This window comes from Phaseolus vulgaris, chromosome 11 (genome assembly GCF_000499845.2).
Source record: "Phaseolus vulgaris cultivar G19833 chromosome 11, P. vulgaris v2.0, whole genome shotgun sequence".
NCBI lineage: Eukaryota > Viridiplantae > Streptophyta > Magnoliopsida > Fabales > Fabaceae > Phaseolus > Phaseolus vulgaris.
Genome location: NC_023749.2, coordinates 9,720,688 through 9,742,092, shown reverse-complemented (window position 1 = coordinate 9,742,092; position 21,405 = coordinate 9,720,688). Strand labels below are relative to the sequence as shown.

The following is a 21,405-nucleotide window of genomic DNA, read 5'->3' as shown; positions in this document are numbered from 1 at the left end:
GCTCAATGTCCGCGAAAGTTTTGATAACGACATCATGTTCGTATAAGAATGGATTAACATAGAGAATATATTTCATGACACCCTATTTCCCTGATCTTGGCTAACACTTCAACCTTATAGTTTTAGGTGCTAACACAGCATATATCTCCAATTGGTGTAGTGCAATTGGCTTGAAAACCGGAAAGGAAATCCATCTCTCTTCTCAGTGATTCTCTGTTGCCTTTGTTGAGTAAAAACTACTGTTGTTAGAACCCACAAATCTTACCTTGCGTCACTATAACCAATTGCCAGGTTGAGGCAACTGAACCAGAATCATAAGATTTGTAAGTTCATCGGTAGGGCGAGTTCGTCTCAATTTACCAATAGTTTAGGTCATTTGCATGTTAAAAGTATAAGAAAGGAATAAACATGAACCTGGTGTTTAGTTCAAACATAATCACATTAAATTCTGTCAGCAACTTGGTGATTCCAAGCTAGTTTAGTTAAATCATATAATTAAGTAATTTCCCATTTTAGAGTGAACCAAACCTCAGATTATATATTATCTTGCCTGAATACCAACATATTGGCGGCTTTTCTTTACCAAAGATAACACCAAATAATATAAAGAGAACGGGTAAAGAGACTTTCTTTCCTGCCTTTTTTGTTTGTCTCATTCTTTAAAATGAAAAAAAAAAACGTGTTTATTACTTTACATGACACATTCAAAATTGCTATGGTGAAAATGATTACATGCATACCATATGTATTTCCTATTATGGTATGAATAAAATATTATCTATCAACAAAATCTTACAATCAAACAAAATGGTTACCCCATTTAGACAAAAATAATTCCGCAAAAAGTATATTGTCAACTTCCAATTGCATTCTATACCTTCAATTTCCACCCTCGAGCAGCAAGCGCTTCATGAACCTTTTTGGCGGCATCAGCAGTATCGGCAAGGGGTGGATAACTCCAACTTTCTGATATCTGAAATTTAAGTAAAACACATATCCATTACAAAATAAATACAATAAGGTTGATTCCAGAACAGAAACCTTCCACAATAATCTTCAACCCTTTTGTTTGGTAAAAAAATCATTATATAACTTACATCCTCGGAACCTGTAAAAGGACGAACAACTCCCATCTCTCTCAAAGATTTGTGAAATTCATTGAACTTCCATCTGCATCGCTCAACGCCCATAACATAAACAGGCTTCCTGGGGATAGAACAGAATAATTTGATAACATGAAATACTTTTATCAAGAACAACTAAATAAAATCATTATTCTAATAATAGAAATACTTGTACAAGCATACCCAGTGCTGCAAGCTTCACTTATCATGCTAACTGAATCTGCAGTGACAACAAATGTGTCGGCCCAAGCTAAATGGCCCATGTGCAGGTCAGGTCCTGAAAGTTGTGTTACAGTCTAAGTTCATCTGTTGAACGAAATTTTAAATGTTGGAATCAAAACTGGAACATATGTTTACCTTGCCCGTCACAGATACAAACTTTTGGGTTGTTCCCAAGTTCTTTTACTATGATATTGGACACCTGTTTAAACACCAAAGAGAGAAATAGAATGAAGAGACGGACAAGTTGGTGGGTGTTATTATTCTAAGAAACTTCAAGGAATGAAGGACTATACCTTCTGCGGTGTCCTCTCTGAAAACAATATCCTAACACTGCCACAACTAGCTAGAACACTGAGCAAAGAAGCTGCTAATTGCTTGGCAAGGTCTACACCATATCGACAGTTTCCTAAATCAATTGTAGACATCAGTCAATACCCAAATTTTTAGCCACACTGAAAATCCTTCTTAGGTCTTAATGACATTTCAAATAATTAAATTCACAGTAGTAATTACTTGTTGGTCCTCCAATGTTGACCACAAGCAAGGGCCTGGGAAAATGTGAAAACTCTTCATGCCAAGTGGCAGCAGCACTGCGTATTGAACTGAAATCTACTTGATGTAATGCCCCCATAGTAAGTACCTGAACATATAATTCCACATAATAATCCTCAACCAGGATTTGACCGTAATCAACATCAAAGTAAAAAGCTAGTTACTGTCTAACACAAGTACAATATATGCATACCACATGACTATCGGGAGGATCACGTGGAGTTATCCAACTTCGCAGAATCCGAGGAACCTGTTTTCGTCCTTCAGGAGTCAAAGGATAATAATCATGCTTAGGAGTAATCACCATGTCAAACCTATTCAAAAGAGATCTGGGATGTTGTATCTGGTCATGAGACAAATACAATCAGAGAGACCAAGATAAAAAAATAAGATTAGATGTTTTTAACATCTCACATAGTAATGAACACCAAAGCAAAATACAAGAACAATAAATAACACTGCACCATAGGACAATGAAATTTTGACCAGATAATAGACACTGCATATATACAATATAAAGCCCACATTTTGGAAGCAACATAACCAAGGTTTTAAATTGTTAACTACATCAGATAATATGTAATCATAATAGTGTGTTTTTGTAGCAATCATCAATTTGAAATTACAGGCTACATAGACCAACATCAACCTGAAATGACAGAATGCTACCACAAAAAAGACCACAACTATAATTTTAGACCTGAATGTAATACATAAAAAAGTAAAGAAAATAAAGCAGACTGAATAAGAGTTCATAAGGGAAAGAAATCATAGAAGTAAGAGATATTTGGATTTCCTGGCAGGATCGTGTCAAAGAATTGTAAACCAAGACCATTTCAAAAGATTAAAGTTGACATGAAAAAATTCCAATCATTACTCCTAGTGTTTTCAATTGCTTTCACAATTCCCTCTTTCGTCAATCACCAGCTTAATTCCATTCTTTGTTAATTTAAGCCACTGAGCCTAGTTTTGTCTCCCCTTTAGGTTTTCATCATCACAAAACCAACCAAACTATAAAGAGCATGCCTTATACATCCCTGCCCAGACATGGACTTACATAGCATTAGTGCCATTGAAATAGTATTATGTTTACGTTATAAGTTGTTCTTCCAAATTTTAATCTACAAACTAACAAATTGCATAATTTACAAGATATCTTATCAAAATTAAATTGAAGATTAGTATGCATGAAGTCTACAAACCTGGATGACAAAAACATTCTCAGATGCTAAACGTTTTATGGAACTTGCAGTAGAGATGGTATCTCTTCCACATGCAACAACCAACAATGGTCCCTCCCTGGATAAAATACCAATCATATCATTCTTTGTAAATTGCCAAAGAATAAGTTGCAGATGAAGATACAAGAAAGTTAAGAAACATGAATTCAGAGACTAATATTACATCAATATCAGAACCATAATACTGATTGGATTTGCGGAGTAAATTAAATAACAACTCACAAGATTAAGTTTTATGCCGAGCAGCACAACAGGAAGAGACAAGCATGTCTTAACATTAATGCACTGGAAATCATGTAAATCTAGTAGATGTCTTAGTTGTATAAAATAATTATTACAAGTTACAAGAAACAAATTATCAAATAATTCCTATCACACCTCATATTAGGTATATTTCTAATGTTCAAAGAAGTACACTGCTCTGAGCGAGTAAGATTATTAATGGCAAGGTTACTCAGACATTTGAATCAGTCTCCATCAAGAAATGAACGACAAAATTGGTTAGGCAATCTATAAATAACACACAACACACATTAATGACATTAGTTTACAGAGAAAAGAACAGGAAGTTACTTCTCATAAGTTTCACGAGCAAAACTAACTATCTGCTTTACATCAGCTTCCAAGACAGCTAACAATCCTGAACTGACACCATTTTCTGAAGGTAAAGGCATAAGCTTCTTTTCTTGAGAATAACCTTGGATCATTCTTACTATATAATCTATTTTTTTATGGAGAGAGACTGGAAGCCATTGAAGCCATTCATTAATTCCCCCTTTTGGTCTGGTAACACGCTGCCAAAAGTCAGTCATAAAAGGATAAGTGAACTCATTCAGCTGTTAAGAGGCACTTTCAATTTGAACATGACAAAATATAATGCACTAATGCTTTATAAAGAAGACAAATTAGATGCCTAAAAATTATTAATAATAGCCTTAATATTAAGCTCGTAATTATAGGCCCAATAAGATGTGTTAGTTGCATACAGTCATGTGACAATGACATTAAGGAATTAGAAATGCTTATTGCAATGGTAATCAGCATGAGTCATTGAGAAATGCTTCTTGCCATGGTAATATCTCAATCAATTCTTATTTCCCTTCAGTTAAAAAAATCTCAAATAAGAGAAAATTTACTTAACCTTGTCTCCATTTCCTCCAAACATAACCTAATATAAAAACACCTAACAGTGATACAAGGCAAGTAAGGATACAAAAGTGTATCAAATTCAGATGCTACACTAACAAAGGTAAACAAATATACAGTTTACCATAACAAAACAGGTGGAAATCTCAGCCTTAGGAAATATTCATTTGGCAGGAACTGACAACCAAAAAAAAAATCTTCTTTCTCAATTTAGTGTGTTTCTAAACTACACCCATTACCTAATATCACTTATACATAAATCCATACAGAGATGTTTTCCCTTCAATAATTTACTTTCCCTTTTAAACACAGATACCAAGCATGCAGAATGAGAACGTTAGGTATGCTCATTGTACAGGTTAGTGATTCATCCATTTCTTACATTACTATTACAATACCTTCTATAAAAGCAACATGCTACAAGGCACATGATACAACGAATTCAGTATGCAATACCTAGGGTTATTGAGCGAATCAAGTAAAATGCTTTAACTACATTTAATATTTGTACATTGTACAAACTTCTTCCACAACACATCTTCTAACAACAAAATTCTATCCCCTATGCCTGAATAGTTTGTAGATCCAATATTAAGAAGGGTAACCTAAACCACCAATTCAGTCCTCCCTCGGTCAATTATTCCCTGTCAATCATCAACACAACACTAATCTCGCCGTAATGCACAATTGCAAGCATCAGAGACTGAATTGGTAATTTTATCTTTGAGGGATCACTACAACTAAAGCTACATTTTTTCAGTCAATAATTCCGATACTAACTCTTCTAAAAGCTATACCGTCATCCACAGTCACGCCATTTCTCAATCAAGTCAAACGCCAAGTTAAGAACTAGACAAATAATTCTACTTAGTTGTTACCTTAGGACTGCGAAGAAATAGTTGCGGAGAAACAAAAATGAAAAGGAAAGGTTCTGCATTCTTCTTACATGTAAAACGTGCTTATCGGCGAGGCCAAGGGCACGAACCAATCCGATGCTCTGATTCTCCGATGCGGCGAAGCCGTTGCCGATTACGACGGCGCGTCGCACGAACGTGTGAACTCCGGACTCGAAGATGTCCGGAGTTCCTCTCCGGGAGGTAGGGCTCGGCGGCTCCGGAAGCTGAATTCGTCTCATCGACTCGACTTCGAACGCGCACGGCAAAATATGAACACTGGTTTCAGTTCAAGAATACGGAGCATGAATTTTCTGCAGAAAGCGAAACAAAAATTTTGATTCCTGCAGTGCCAGAGTCGTAAATTGGAAGTTTGCAGGTTTTGTCTAAAAAACACGTTCCCGGCAAAAAAACACGAATCCGAAAGTTGAAGGCCCATGGGCCGAAAGCCCACTGTTTTCTTCTTTTTGCATCACACAGTTCTAAATAGACTTCGAGGTGATAGTTTCTGCTTTATTACTTATGGAATGAGAATGGTTATATGCTAACTTATACACTAAAAGATGCTAGGTTTAAGGACGAAATTACTCTAATTTAAAATCATTATCATCTATTTGGACAAATTTTATTTTTTATTACTGATTTGGTTAAGTCATCAATGAGGAAACTCGTTTTAAGAGAAAAAATGGTGGAAATGATAAACTATTTTATGTTAGTGAAAATAAATATAAGATCGTTGTTATTGTTTATGATTTTTTCTTTCGAGTTGTCTTGAAATTGTGTACTATTTGCATCATCTTGAAATAGTTATGTTAATTAAAGCCATGATAACCTGACAACTTCACTGCAAAATGATATAACTGAAATTGTGTCACTCGTGAATAAGTTTTTTTTAAAAAAAAAAATTGAGAGAATTAAGTTAAAGATTTTTAAAAAGATTAAGAATTGGTTTTATATTATTGGTTTATAGAGTTTATGGTCGAGATACAATGGTGAAAGTTGACAGTACGTTAATGGAGGTGTCATGATCAAAGTAACAAATAACTATATAAACTTTATAAATCATCAATTTAAAACTAATTCTTATTTTTTTTAAAAACTTAACCTAATTCTTTTCTTTTTAAAAAAAATAGCCAAAACTGAAGTTGTGTCACATTAACACAACTTTAATTAACATAATTAACTTTAATTAACATAATTAAGCAAAGTTATGCAAATATCATAAGACTTCAACCTAACATGTAAAAAACATCATAGACCATCGTCGCGACTTCATATTTGTTTGCAATGACTCACGAACATCGTTTACCACTCCCACGACTTCTCTCTTAATATCAGTCCCCTTTCCCATAACTTAGCCAAATGAATAACAAAAAAATAATTTACTTAAATTGATAATAATAATTTTAAATTACACTAATTTCCTACTTAAACCTAAATACAATGTGAGTAAGTACATGTATTTATATTTTTATTAGATTGATAACATATGTATTTATATTTTTATTAGACTAAAATATATAATTTTATTAATTTTATAATCAACTAATTAATACAATTTTAAATATATGTAGTTTTATAAAAATAGTATTAACAAAATTATATAGTAGTTATTTTAAAAAAAAATATATTTAGTATTTTGAAATAAAAAAACAGTTATTAATCATTTATTTATTAAAAAGTAAAATTATCCAATTAAAAGATGACACAAAGAAAGTTATCAAATTATGACACCAATATTATCTTTATATAATGGTATATATAAAATAATAAAAGTTAATTAAACTTTATAAATATTGATATTTTTAAATAATTTTTTATTAAAAAAATCATTTTATCAAGTGTTTAAAATATTTTTTTACATTTAATTTTTGTCGACTATATGAATATTATTTTTATTTTATCGACTTTAATTTATCGATCTACTCGTTTTTTTCTTCTCTAATCTCCTTTGAGAGTGGTTTTTTTCCTTTTTAAGAATGAATTGATGACGAGTTAAATAAGATTGGAGAAAGATAAATATAAAATGATCAAATTTAAGAGAAAAAATAAAAATATCAATAGAATTAAACAACGGACTATTTAAACAAGCATAAAAAAATAAGAGTTTTCTTCTTGCTTCCCTGTTTTTTCTTCCTGCACCCCTACAATCATGTATACTAACTAAATTATCCCTAGAGTTTTGAAAAAAAAATTTTATTGCTTTGTGCATTGTTTTGTACAGAAGATTGGTTTTCGAGAACTATGTGATGGTTATTTGTCATATTCACAGTGAGATTTAATTTTATTAGGCCCCGTTTGGATCCAGGGGTGGTACTGTTGTCGACGACGGAAGTTACAACAGCACCCCGTTTGGATCCATGCATGGTTGCGGGTGAGTGTGGAAGGAAGGAGAAAGTTGAGTGAATTCTCCTTCTGCTCAAAGATGAAGAGAAAGTTGCACTGTAGAGTGGGAGTGCCAAGTCATTCGAAGGAAGTTACAAAGTTGCCCTTGCTTTTGCTGGAATCAAGAGGAACAGTGGCCCTGCATGCATGCCACATGAAGCCATGAGATTTCTGACTTGGCTCAGGAATCGTTTGACTCTGTGTGAAACTGTGAAAGGAGAGTGAATGCAGTGGGTGAGGTAGGTGGGCGTGAAGCTGGCTATATAACAGCATGAAGGTGGTTCCTCCATTCACAGAAAACCAAAGAAACCGAGCCATCAGAGAGTGCAGTGTAGTGTGGTTGGAGAGATTCCTATAAGCCATCATAGTTTGTGTTAGGATACCTTGTTCATCTCACGTCCTGGGTTGATATGTGTGATTCATTTGGGTTCATCTGGGTTCGTCTGAGGTGAGAGCTTTTTTTGGAATGGTGCATAATCGATTATGCCTCAATTAGAACCAGTCAGATAATCGATTATGGTGCAGATAATTGATTTTTCAAAGTTAGTAATTGATTATCTGTAAAAATTTACAGGCATAATTGATTATTTGTAGTGTTGAAAAAGGGCCATAATCGATGATTGAGTGCCATAATCGATTATGCTGGATTTTTGCCTACCAACATAATCGATTATCCATGGATAATAGATTATCCTATGTGTATAACTGAGAGCATAATCGATTATGTTCTAAATTTTTTTGGAATTCTGTGTTTCTTAATTTTTTTTATGTGATTTTCAGGCACTGTTCTTCATCCTATCAGTCATCCTATTGTGTTGTTCTTGCTTATCTTCAGGTTTTTAATTTTTTTTATGTAAAGTTATTTTTTTTTATTTCTGTTTTATATTTATGTTTGGATGATTATGGTTTTGTAATATAGTTTGTTTAGAATTTAATTTAGTTAATTATGTTAAGGAGTTAGTAAATTAATGTTGGTTGTAATATAATTTGTTTAGACTTTAGTTTAGTTAATTATGTTAAGGAGTTAGTAAATTAATGTTATTATTTGATTTATTGTTTTAATTTTTGTAGATAGTTATAATTTTTGTAAGATTTTAAAAAAATATTTATTTGTATGAAATGAATGATTTTGGAAACAAAATTTTTTAAAGTTTAGGTGATTAAAGAGAAGTGAAAAAGTTTAGTTAAATATTGTTTATAAGAGAATAGATTTATTTATTTAAAATGATTGGACAAAAATTATTAATATTATCATTAAAAGTATTAAAAAAATTGTTTTAGTTATTTTTGTTATAAGATTTAATTGTTTATAAGAATAAAATTAATGTTTTTAAAATGAATATTTTTACAATTTGAAATAGAAATTTTTAATTCGTAGGTTTTTTAAAAAGTAATTGATATTTTTAGAAGTTGTATTTTTAATTGATATTTTAATAATAAATGTACAAAGTTATTATTTATTTAAAAATGAATTGTTTATAAAAAAATTTACAAAATTTAATTTAGACAGAATAAAATTCAAAATTTTAAAAATATTTTTATAGGGTTTTCATTTTTGTAGATTTAACATAATTTATTAATGTTATAATTAAAAAAATAAAAAAAATGTTGTAGTAACTAAAAAAAACAGTCAAAGTGTTGAGTAAAAATATGATTTTGACTTAATTTTTTTTAATTTATATTTCACATTAATTATTGGTGTTAGAATTAAATATTATAAAAAAAATGTTATAGTAATTTAAAAAGTCAGAAAAACATTACATAAGAAATATGAATTTTTAATAATAATTTTAGATAGTTATTAGTGTTTCAAAATTAAATTGTTTATAAGAAATAATATTTTTACATAATGTTGTAGTGATTAAAGAATAAAATTAATGATTAAGGTACAATCAATATTTTTACAATTTAAAATAGAAATTTGTAATTCGTAGGTTTTTTAAAAAGTAATTGATACTTTAGAAGTTGTATTTTTAATTGATATTTTAATAATAAATGTACAAAGTTATTATTTATTTAAAAATGAATTGTTCATAAAAAAGATTTACAAAATTTAATTTAGACAGAATGAAATTAAAAATTTTAAAAATATTTTTATAGGGTTTTCATTTTTGTAGATTTAACATAATTTATTAATGTTATAATTAAAAACATTAAAAAAGATTTGTAGTAATTTAAAAAAACAGTCAAAGTTTTGAGTAAAAATATGATTTTGACTTAATTTTTTTTAATTTGTATTTCACATTAATTATTGGTGTTAAAATTAAATGTTATAAAAAAATGTTATAGTAATTTAAAAAGTCAGAAATTTTTTACATAAGATTTGTTGATGTTTAGTTAATATTTTTTGAGATTGTACATAAATTATTTGGTTTGTTTATATTTATTTGTTGTTTGATTAAATTATGTTATTGAATGATATAGTACTTTTTATGAATTTTTTTTATTAAAATTAATTAAAAGTACGTTTTAGGGTAACCGCATTCGGTATGAATTCAGAAAGAAATTATGACGAGGCAGAGATGGTACATTTTGAGGAAACAGTTGCAATTTATGACGATCTTGTTGCGGCGAACATGAATTTAATTTCACAAATCGAAGAACAAATAAAAAATAATAATGAAGGTGCATCAGTCATGATTCTTTGTATGATTGCTTTTGGATTAAAAATTTTACGCACGATGCCTACTACAAGCAACTGTATCAGTGAGTCTCAAGCACAAAAAGAGCGTCGCAGACAAGAATTGATGGAGTACTTGGTTTACACTGAACAATCTCGTCACATTATTCGCATGGGACCAGAAGCTTTCATTAAATTATGTGAACGAATACGGGGAATTGGACTTGTTAAAGATGCATATCGATCAACCGTGGAAGAACAAGTAGCGAAATTTTTGCACATTATTAGGCATAATGTGAAGAATTGAAGTGTGTCATTCTTTTTTCATCGGTCTGGAGAAACAGTTTCCCGTCACTTTCATAATGTTTTGAGTGCAATTTTAAGGTTGGAGGGGGAATTCTTAATCCAACCAAATGGAACGGTTGTAGAACCACACATCCTTAAAAACAGTCGATTTTTCCCCTACTTTAAGGTTTGTTGATAAAAACATTACTTGAAATTATGTGTAATGTCTTCTTTAGTTTGTGGTTAATTAAAGTTATGAATTTTTGTTTACATTAGGATTGTTTAGGGGCCATAAATGGGAGTCATGTACGTGCTAAGGTTGCACGTGCTGATGCGCCTCGTTTTCGAGGGAGAAAAGATTGGCCAACCCAAAACATATTTGCAGCCTGTGACTTTGACATGAAGTTCACATATGTCTTAGCCGGTTGGAAAGGAACTGCCTTCGATTCAAGGATATTGAAAGATGCTTTGGTACGAGGCGATCCTTTGGTTATTCCAGAAGGTTAGTTATAGGGGATTGGGTGTGCAGAAAAATTAAAAGGTTGTAGTAATATATACTAACCCAGTTTTCCACAATCTTTGTAGGAAAATACTATCTTGGTGATGCAGGTTTTATGTTAAAACGAAATATAATAACACCTTATCGCGGGGTGAGATACCATTTGAAAGAATATTCGCGAAGAGGGCCACAAAATGCAAAAGAGTTGTTTAATCATCAACATTCATCACTTAGGAACGTAATTGAGAGAACCTTTGGGGTGCTTAAAAAACGTTTTCCAATTATAGCCAGTGGGACTGAGCCACATTATGATGTGGATACTATGACAAAAATTGTGTTAGATTGTTGTATTGTGCATAACTTTCTACGCGGGATCGATAATAAGTAGATAATGAATTGTTAGAACAAGATGTCCAACCAAGCACCACCCATGCTCGTGAACATGATTACATGATAGGGTGTGATATTAGGGACGCTATAGCAAACGAAATGTGGCAAGATTATGTAAACAATTAATTTAATGAAATAATATATTTTCTACCATTTTTCAATGTTTGTCATCCTAACTTTATTTAAGTTAATTAGATGGATCGCGGAAAAAATGTGGCTTCAAATTCATCAGGTTCTTATCGAGAGTTCACCAAGTGGACGGTGGAGATGGACCAAATTTTGCTCAATGCAATGATTGACGAGGTACGAAAAGGGTGTGGAATTGATGGTAGCTGGACCACTCAAGGATACACTAACATAGTTATGGCTTTAAATGAGGTTGGTTTATCGGGTCTTAAGAAAAGCCTGAAGGACAGGTGGATGGAAATCCATGATTTGTTTGGTGGATTGAGTGGTTTCGCATGGAACCAGACCACCAAACTTTTTGAAGCCGAGGACGAAGTTTGGAGTGAGCTAATTAAGGTACAATGATAAGTACTTTTTTACGTAACAATTACATTTAACTTCACATTTCGAATGATATACTAATATGTGAAATGTATGTAGGTCAAACCATCTGCGGCAAAATGGCGTTTCAATCCCATTCGCCATTATGACCTCATGGAGGAGTTGTGGTTTAATGATAGAGCCACGGGAAGTCGGGTGAGGACAGCTCGTGACATGAATTCACCTCCTGACATGACCAATTTCAGTGTCAACCTTGGGGAGAATAATATGGATTATATCCCCGAACAACCGAACTTTGAGGAGGCAGATGACTACGTCCCATGATCACCTGCTGCTCAATTCCAATCTAGTGACACTCCTTCAGACACACCATCAAACACTCCTTCTATGCCGTCTGCTGGCTCTGCGGGCACATCCTCATCCCGAGGATCAAAGAGAAAAGGCCCCACTATGTACGACATTGATGAACAATTTGCAATGTTGAATACTAATCTTCAACAATGCGTGTCATCAATGAAGGATGGAAATGAAAATGCCTCTCAGTTGGTTAATATTGCTCGTGCACAGGCAACGACAGCTCAAGATATAGCTGCCGAAACTAGACGAAGAAACGACCTATATGCTGAGCATGTACACCACCATCGACGCCATGCCTCATACCAGTACTCAGAGTCTGATATTTGGGCAATGCTCGTGGAGCTAAACATTCAAGATGAACAACTCATGGATCAATGCTATGAGTTTTTATGTGACCATCCCGGAAGAGTTAAGCAACTATTTGGGATGCCATATGAGCGTCGAATGACAAAATTGTTTGGATTTATGATTAGGCATTGATTTCATATCTCTGCGTGGGGGTTACATTTAATTATTATTAATCTAATATTCGACTGTCTTTGTTAGTAGCTGGACATGTAATATTTGACTGTCTTTCTTAGTTATTGGGCATGTAATATTTGACTGTTTGTGTTAGTTATTGGACATGTAATATTTTGCTTTGTGAACTTCTACTTTCATTAGCAATGTAATATTTTGGTTTTTGAACTTGCATTATTGCTTTATGATATTATGTTAACTTCTGTTTAGTTATTTATTGTAGTAATTGCATTATAGATGGCATCATCATCCCACAAACGTAACAGAACCCGTAAGGGTAAATCTCCAGCAGAAGATGTTGACGTTCCTCCTCCACCAACGAGGATTCCAGAAGTTCTTGATTATTCAAGATACTTCAGTACCAGGCGTCAAATGGTGGTTTTTGAAAAGAACTTTCACGCAAGAGCAGTATTATGCATACTCCATTTTTTGCTGGTCTAGGATTTGAATTCCAAAATCTTTTGAATTGGCAAGGTTTACAACCTTTCCTTGGAATTAATCTTCCGTATTATGAGGATTTGGTAAGAGTATTTTATACAAATGCAAAATTCACACCTGCTGGTCACCTTGCCATTGAGATTTGCGGAAAAATGATACACATTAAAGAAATAGATTGGATGAGCATTGCTCATCTACAGTATGACGGTCTTAAGTTAACCCCTGGGACGATACCTGAGGAACTGAATTTTGATCGAGGTTTAGCATTATCGTCCATGATTCGTGAAGATGTTGAAGGTCAAAATCTGAAAAATGTCGGTAGTCTGAAAATGAATGACCGACTGTTGCATTACACATGGGTGCATATCTTGTGCCCTCGAGGAAGCAACTATGCACAACTGCTTAATGAAGATATTTTCATGATGTGGTTAATCAAGAATAATGTACTCATTAATTGGCCTCCTTACATAATGCAACACATCATCAAATGCCGGGATAACAAGATGCCTCTCCCATATGCAAATTTGATAACGAGGATCTTGCAAGTGTATGACTTTGACTTGTCCAATGAACAAGCAATAATGCTAGGCTGGAATCATTACTTTGGCAAAAAAAGTATGACAAAATTAAATATATTCCAGGTCAATGGCATATGGCAACTTGGTAGACCCCAACATGCAAACGAAGAAGATGATGAAGATGATGAATTGCCAGCACAAGATGTTGAAGGTGGTCAACCTGAGGAGGAAAACCCCACTCAAAGGGAATTGTTAAATCAAATTTTATCCAGCATACAAAACATGAATACCCGAATGGACAGAATGGAGGTTACTCTGGCTGACATTCGACGTCATCAAGGCCATTGAGTGTGTTATTATTATGTTATTGTCATTGTTATTTTTATTTCTAAGTTTCATGTTGAACATTGATGAATTGTGTTTGTTATTTTTGACGTTGACATTGTTATTGTTAAGGTTTTATGCTACTTTTCATGCTTTTACATAATCATATTGTTTTTAATGCAACTTTTTTACCATCTTATTACTTCGACAACATTGGTTAAGTGTCATTAATGTATGTGTATCACAACACGTCGTCATTGTTATTTTTATTTCTAAGTTTCATGTTGAACATTGATGAATTGTGTTTGTTATTTTTTACGTTGACATTGTTATTGTTAAGGTTTTATGCTACTTTTCATGCTACTTATTTACATAATCATATTGTTTTTAATGCAACTTTTTTACCGTCTTATTACTTCGACAACATTGGTTAAGTGTCATTAATGTATGTGTATCACAACACGTCGTCATCTAGTTGTACTGGTTGTAGTGTTCAAAAACGTGGTACTTTTACCCATGCTACTGGGAGTACAAGTGCCTTCGTTGATCCTATTTGTGATTGTGGACAATTTGTTGTTTTGAGAATAGCAACAACACAAAAAAATGCTGGAAAAATATTTTGGGGTTGTCCCAACTACAAGGTAAAACTTATTCAATTAGGTTTCAAACAAACTTAAGAATGTTATTTTAAACTTATTCATTGTTCAATTTTATTGTTTTCTTCAAAACAGATTAGAAGTGGCATGGTTCTATGCTGTAATTTTTTCAAATGGTGCATTGAAGACGTTGCCGATGAAAAAGATGAAATTATTATCATACAACAGAATAAGATATGTCTTCTAGAAAACCGTTTGAAGGTCTCCACAAGAAGGATTCAAATGTTATTACTGGGAATGTCTTTTCTTTTTCTAATTAACATTATTATGTTCTTCATGTAATGACTTTATATTATATATTTTGACACCTACTTAATATTCATGTTATATTCTAAATTTCTATTTTCTTTTTAAAATATATTCATTTTGCTATTCATAATAATGAAAATTATTATTAAAATTAATTTTATATATATTTGTATATATATATATAACATAACATAATTTATAAAATCATTTATAATATTAAAATTATGTAAATAAATTAACTTAAATAAAAAATAATTCTTAATTAATAAAATGTTAAATAATATAATTATACTTTAATTTTAAATTATAATTAACTAAAATATGAAATAGGATTAATTATTATTTATTCATTTTTTTATATACAAGGATAAAATTGTAATCTCACAAACTTTACTATTCAAAATAATTTATAATATTCTTACAACGCATCACTCACAATTTTTAATAAATTTTCCTCACACATCCACTCTAATATACCTCAATCCAAACAACTTCAACTTTCTTCACACTTCCACTTCCACTCCCACTCACCTTTAACTTTCCACTCTCCCACACCCTCTAATCCAAACACACCCTTAAAGGTGCATTTGTAATTTTTTATTTCTAGAAACACTAATCCCTTTTTTATGGACTCATCTAATATTATAGTTCGTTTATCTGATTGACCAATCCGTAGAAGCATAACGGAATTCCAAATCCGTAATGCTAAGGGTCTGTAATTCAATTTTTGTGTTTTCTTATTTTATTTTTTTTCATTGTAAGAAAATCTAATCACGTGAATAAAAGCTAATACTTATGCTTCTTTGAGTTAATCATTTTATTGGTTATTGATTTGATCACTTTGTAGTTATGGATTTCATTGTTTTTTATATGATTATTTACGTGATTAGATTTTTTTATAAAAAAAAACAAGTAAAAAACAAAAGTATGACCTCCCCAGTTAGATGGTTGACAAAACTATTATTTGATTTTTTTGAATCAGTAAAAAAAGAATGAATTAAAAGGGGTACTTCAGGGATATCTCAACCCTTATAAAGAACTAAAAAGAAAACTTAACAAACACAAAAATCTAAGTTGCTAAGAACCATTATTTGATGTCATGAACTAGCACAATTGAGTCTTGTGTGACATTCACACACCTTCTGCCTAATGTGGTATTGTTTGGCCTAATGCAGATCCACATTGCACTTCAGCTTGACAAGAAAGCATGCCAAACAAATTAACATCTTACCATAAAATTTCAAGAAATTATTGAAAATCATAATCAAACATCAAAAGTTAAAAAATGCATTTCAGATTCACTACTCTAAAAGTCAAAAATGCATATGGATTCACTAATCCATAAGTTAAAAAATACATCATGAATCCCTCAATCCATAAGTCAAAAAAATGCATTTTGATTCCACCATTTCATAGATGCCACGAAACCAAATTTTTGGAAACTCCTAAACCTGGTATCTTTTCAAATAAAAATAACAAGGTTAGTTTTGGTACTTTAAAAAATGTAGAGGTGCAAGAAGACAAATATAAGGTAGAGGAAGAAACACCCATAACTTAATCATTAAGGTTAACCAAAATAGTTAAAGAAAAATTGTGTTATTATTATAATTATATTGGTTTTTTCAAGAGAATGGTGCAATTCAAAGTGTATATTATGTAAATGGAAAAAAAAGTTATGAAATTTGGTCGTGTCATGGAGTCATGACATAGTATGAATATGTCAATTCACAAACAAACGACTTCTGACTAGATATGGAGGATCACCAAAATCACGTCAGGATTAGACGACTTTGGTTGAAAATAATCAAAGTTAAACATGTCACCGGCTAGCACTATTTTTTTTAAAAAGTTCTTAATAGTGTTAAGTGAGCTATGATTTCAATGAAATAGTTAAAGGTGTGGAAGACTTCTTCGTTAACTTAAAAGTCGCTACACAATGACACGATTGTAACTTAAGTCATTAAGGAGTCACAAGACTTCTTAAAAGAATTTCTTTATTAGAAGAGAAAAAAAAACAGAAAATGTGTGAAACTTCTTGGTCATGACGATACAAAATTTGAACGCATTGAATATGGATGCATTCGAGGACAATAAACATACACATTATCCTTGAAGCAATTGGGAATCAATCACAAAACTTGTCTCCTCTACAACAACTCCATATTTATGGAACATAATGACTTGAAACCTTTCCAATATTTCAGTTTTCAATAACACTATTTTCTTCCTCACAACTAAATACAATATAATACTTTTTGTTATCTAGATAATCGATGACATGATTACTTTTAAATTACAATTAACTTGAGAGTCCCATAACCAATTGTACCTATCCGTCTTAAGGTCGAAAACATTTAAGAGTCCGGGACGACTACATGTCTTCCCTAATCGAGTTTTTATTGTCATCAATATAATCAATGAGCTTTAAATGATGAACCACTATTTATAAAACAATCAGTAGCAGTACATGATCAATTCAAATGACTCATAACTATCAACTCAGAGGATACTACCTAAAAGATCTATAAACATCTACTCTTTTAGTACAATTTATCTTATCTGATACTCTTGAAGTCTTTACGATTAAGAACTTACCATCTTTATACTCCTACTAAATTAACATCTAGAGGTTAGATTTAGCGTTGAGAGATCTAGAGTTTAGATTTAGCTTTGAGAGATGATGCTGTAGCCGCCAAAGCATGAATCAGCCACCAAAGTAGAAGTGAGCCATAAATATACATCGTTGAAAGATATTATTAGTTCCACCCACCTTGCCGCAACTTAAGCTGCCATCAAACACTGCAAACCCTCTTCTGTTTTTTCTACTTTTCCTGCATTTAATACTTTACTAAATGCCCCATCATCTTTTATATATCTCACTACCATACCCACCATGCTTATGGCGTCAGGGTGCCCACCGTTTTATCCACTCCACCGCATCACGGTGGTGCTCCGCCATCTTCGCCAGTCCACCTGGCTAACCCACCTCCACCGCTACCACCCACATCCCCAGAGTCGCAACCAGGTGGAGAGACTCTTCCGCCACATTGATCAGCTCCAAGATTATATAACCCGCCACAGGCTCCTCCCCACCCTCACGGTTCACCGTCCTCGTCGTGCTCTCAACCACAGCAACAACGTTCTTCAACTTCACCACCAGTTCGTGGAGCTTCGAAGGATCCACCAGCACCAGCTCCGGGAGTCACTCACCAGAATCCGGCACTGCATAAGGCCCCTCCGCCAGTACCTTGTTTTCTACCAACCTGACCAGCTCATACGCTACCACCAAAGCATGAATATCCTGGACATTTTCACCACCCACCTATGAAACCCACCGTAACTTTCTGCATCATTGTGGTGGCTACCACCCCTTTTACTGTTTGTTACTACAGTTTCTCATTTATCGACTCCATCAACTCAATAACTCTTTCATAATGTGTACAAACTACCCTCAGTGTTGCTATACCGTGTCTTTCATTGTTTGCAGGTAACCCCATTAGGTCCGTCTCTAATACATGGAAATAATAATTATTCATAATTCATTGTCATTTCATCTCCACAATGGTGTTTGGGTTCACTTTGCAACATATGATATTCCAGTTTTGTTGGGTTTTTTATGGACATGTCTCCTTCGTTTGTTGCTTTTTGTTGTAGTTAAACAAAATGTCTCTAAAGATTAAGCAAAATGTATACGGATGCATACAGACATAGTGCAGTATTTAAGATTTCTGATGTAGCTGAGAGTAAGTGGCAAGTGAACAAGTGTTTTTACCCAGAAGGAGTGGTCACATTGTTTATTACTTTTAGTTGCAACAGGAACAGTTTTAGGTACCTAAACTACATTTATAATTTTTCTTCATATCACATCATATTATCTATAAAAATATAATATTATCTATGATATATTTATATCACATCTTATGATGAAAGCCAAAACTGGAAAAGTTTATGCTAGGCAAAATTTATGTTAGGAGTGTAACTTTACTATATTATTACGAAAATAAGTAAAAAAAATAATTACATAGGTAAATCTAATTATCTTGCTTCTTTTGAAATCGTTATAGAATCTCACGAGTGAAGGTGAGACAATTTTGATTAAAGTAGTGAAATTATCTAGGGCTAGCTCGACTTTATTTAAGTTCAGCATTAATTTGTTATAATCTTAATTGAAGTCGTGACAATGATGAACGACTTGTATTGTGCATGGTTAAACTAAAGTATTTATCGGCAACAATGACAATGAACTACTTGTATTGTGCTTGAATTGTGCATGATTAGATTTGCAACTAGTGCAGATAAGTTAAACAAATGCGGCTATTTTAAATTTACAAATGCGGTCATAGAACCGCATTTGATCAACACGCATTTGTAAATCTGGAATTTACAAATGCGGTCCTATGACCGCATTCATAAATCACATTTACAAATGCGGTCATTTTAGGTAACCGCATTTGTATATTATTCTGAATTAGGGAGTGGGTTTGGGGTTTAGGATTTATGAATGCGGTCTTGGTAAAAACCGCATTCATAAATCACTATTTACAAATGCGGTCATTTACTAAGACCGCATTTGTAAATGCGAATTCACTATTTACAAATGCGGTCTTGGTAAATGACCGCATTTGTAAATAGTGCTTTTTTTTTTTGGTACATCCTGTTTTGTGCATAAACCATATATTTAAATAACCTGCATAATGATTAAACCCAGCCAGACAAATACAAAAATGTAGTAACCAATTGAAATCATCAAAATGTACATTTACAAGTGATCAAATTACATATAATAAAACCACTAATGTTGTTTACTTATGCTAGAGTTATAAAAATTAATGAAGTATGTGGACCAAGAATCTCTAACATATGAAATGCCTTCCTCACTCATTGGTGTTTCTTCTGTGAATAACTGCATTGCAAAGTTGACATAAATTAGTTTCTAGATATATATATGTTCAAGAATTATAAAAATGATTTAACATATACCTCCTTCCAACCAGTTTTAACACCTAGTCTTATAATGGTAATCATCCATTGCATAATGTAATAGCCACACTCATAGCTTCCTGGTTGTTTATTACACTATATAATTCAATAAAAAGTAATATGTTAGTATATTGATAAACAATGATAATAGAGAAAGAAAAAAATTACAAACCTTTACTCTTATGTAGTTCAAATTATTTGAACTGGATCGACCTTTTAGGATGTTATATCCACGCCATGAACTGGTTAATACAAAAAACCTCGTTAGTAGATGGTTAATTAGTAACATATACAAAGTTAAGTTTATACTATACTTACGTATCAATGATATCCTTAAATTTTGTGGGCATCTTCTTGTGTAGGGAACAGAACCACACAGCAGTCTTATCAACCATTGATAAGACAAGTAACTGCCAATGATGCCTATATGATCATTGAAAAGAGTTAGTAAATATTTAAAACATGAAATAATAATAATTGATGACATATAATTAAACTTACTCATTAATGTAAGGGCATAAATAAATTTGTTTTCCCTCTTTTTCCAGGATGTTAGTGATGTATGCTTGAGTCTCAGTTGAGTTTGGTCCAACGGGATTAGTATATGCATGATCTACGAATCCATACATATTTTCCTTCCCCTCAGTGATACAGACTCTATGCAAAAACCTACAAGTTTTTAGTTAAAGCATAATCAATAATAATTTAACATAAAGTAAATTGAATAATAGGTGAAGTTTTTATCAGTCCATCCGTTTATTGCCTTCAAATTCATCAATCTTAACACCGCCGACAACCGTGTGAAGTTAGTTGATCCAGGATACAAAGGAGTCTCTGCATCTTTTGACATACTTTCATATCCATGTGCTTTTGCAAAACACTCAGCTCCCACATCACGAATCATGTCCTCCAATCGATCATCATCTCCATCATCGTGTACTGCTTCATCCATGGTAGAACCCACATATTCTTCAGTTACGGAAACACGTGGTAAATTTAATAATTCACCATGCCATGTCCAAGTTGTATAAGATCGAAGAAATCCATCACATAGCAGGTGTTCCCTCATGATATTCACATCCAGTATCCTTCCATTCAAACAGTTAACGCACGGACACCTGATCTTTGCTCCATCATGACCACTAATAATCGCGTTACGCTGCGCAAATTGTATAAATTCCTCTACTCCCCTTTCGTACTCATCACTTATACGAACAACATTAATCCAACTTCGATCCATTATATATTCTGGAATATAGTTAGGATTTTCTAATAATTAGTATTCTCTTCAATCTCACACATTTGCCGAGGGTCGAACACCCCCGGACTCAATCCAAACACGATATTTCTATTCTAAAAGTAACAATAACTAACATAACATAAAACTTTTATTAAAATGTAATTAACAACTAACTAAATATTTCACTTCTAAAATTAAAATTCTAGAACAAAGTTTAATACACTATAGAATTATAATTCCATAAAGATTAATATCATATT

The 21,405-nt window shown here is 32.5% G+C and overlaps 1 protein-coding gene across 1 annotated transcript; it reads right to left on the bottom strand.

The window, feature by feature from the left end:
• Positions 1-604: 604 nt before the first annotated feature.
• Positions 605-5,562, bottom strand: LOC137827105 (mitochondrial fission protein ELM1-like). The gene is made up of 10 exons (XM_068633318.1): positions 5,232-5,562; positions 3,713-3,933; positions 3,101-3,197; positions 2,092-2,241; positions 1,860-1,986; positions 1,640-1,752; positions 1,482-1,545; positions 1,308-1,401; positions 1,098-1,206; positions 605-973 (listed from the first exon to the last, which is right to left on the bottom strand). The coding sequence occupies exons 1-10, from the start codon at positions 5,418-5,420 to the stop codon at positions 872-874; spliced, it is 1,266 nt and encodes a 421-aa protein (XP_068489419.1). The 5' UTR covers positions 5,421-5,562; the 3' UTR covers positions 605-871.
• Between the last annotated feature and the right edge of the window lie 15,843 nt (positions 5,563-21,405).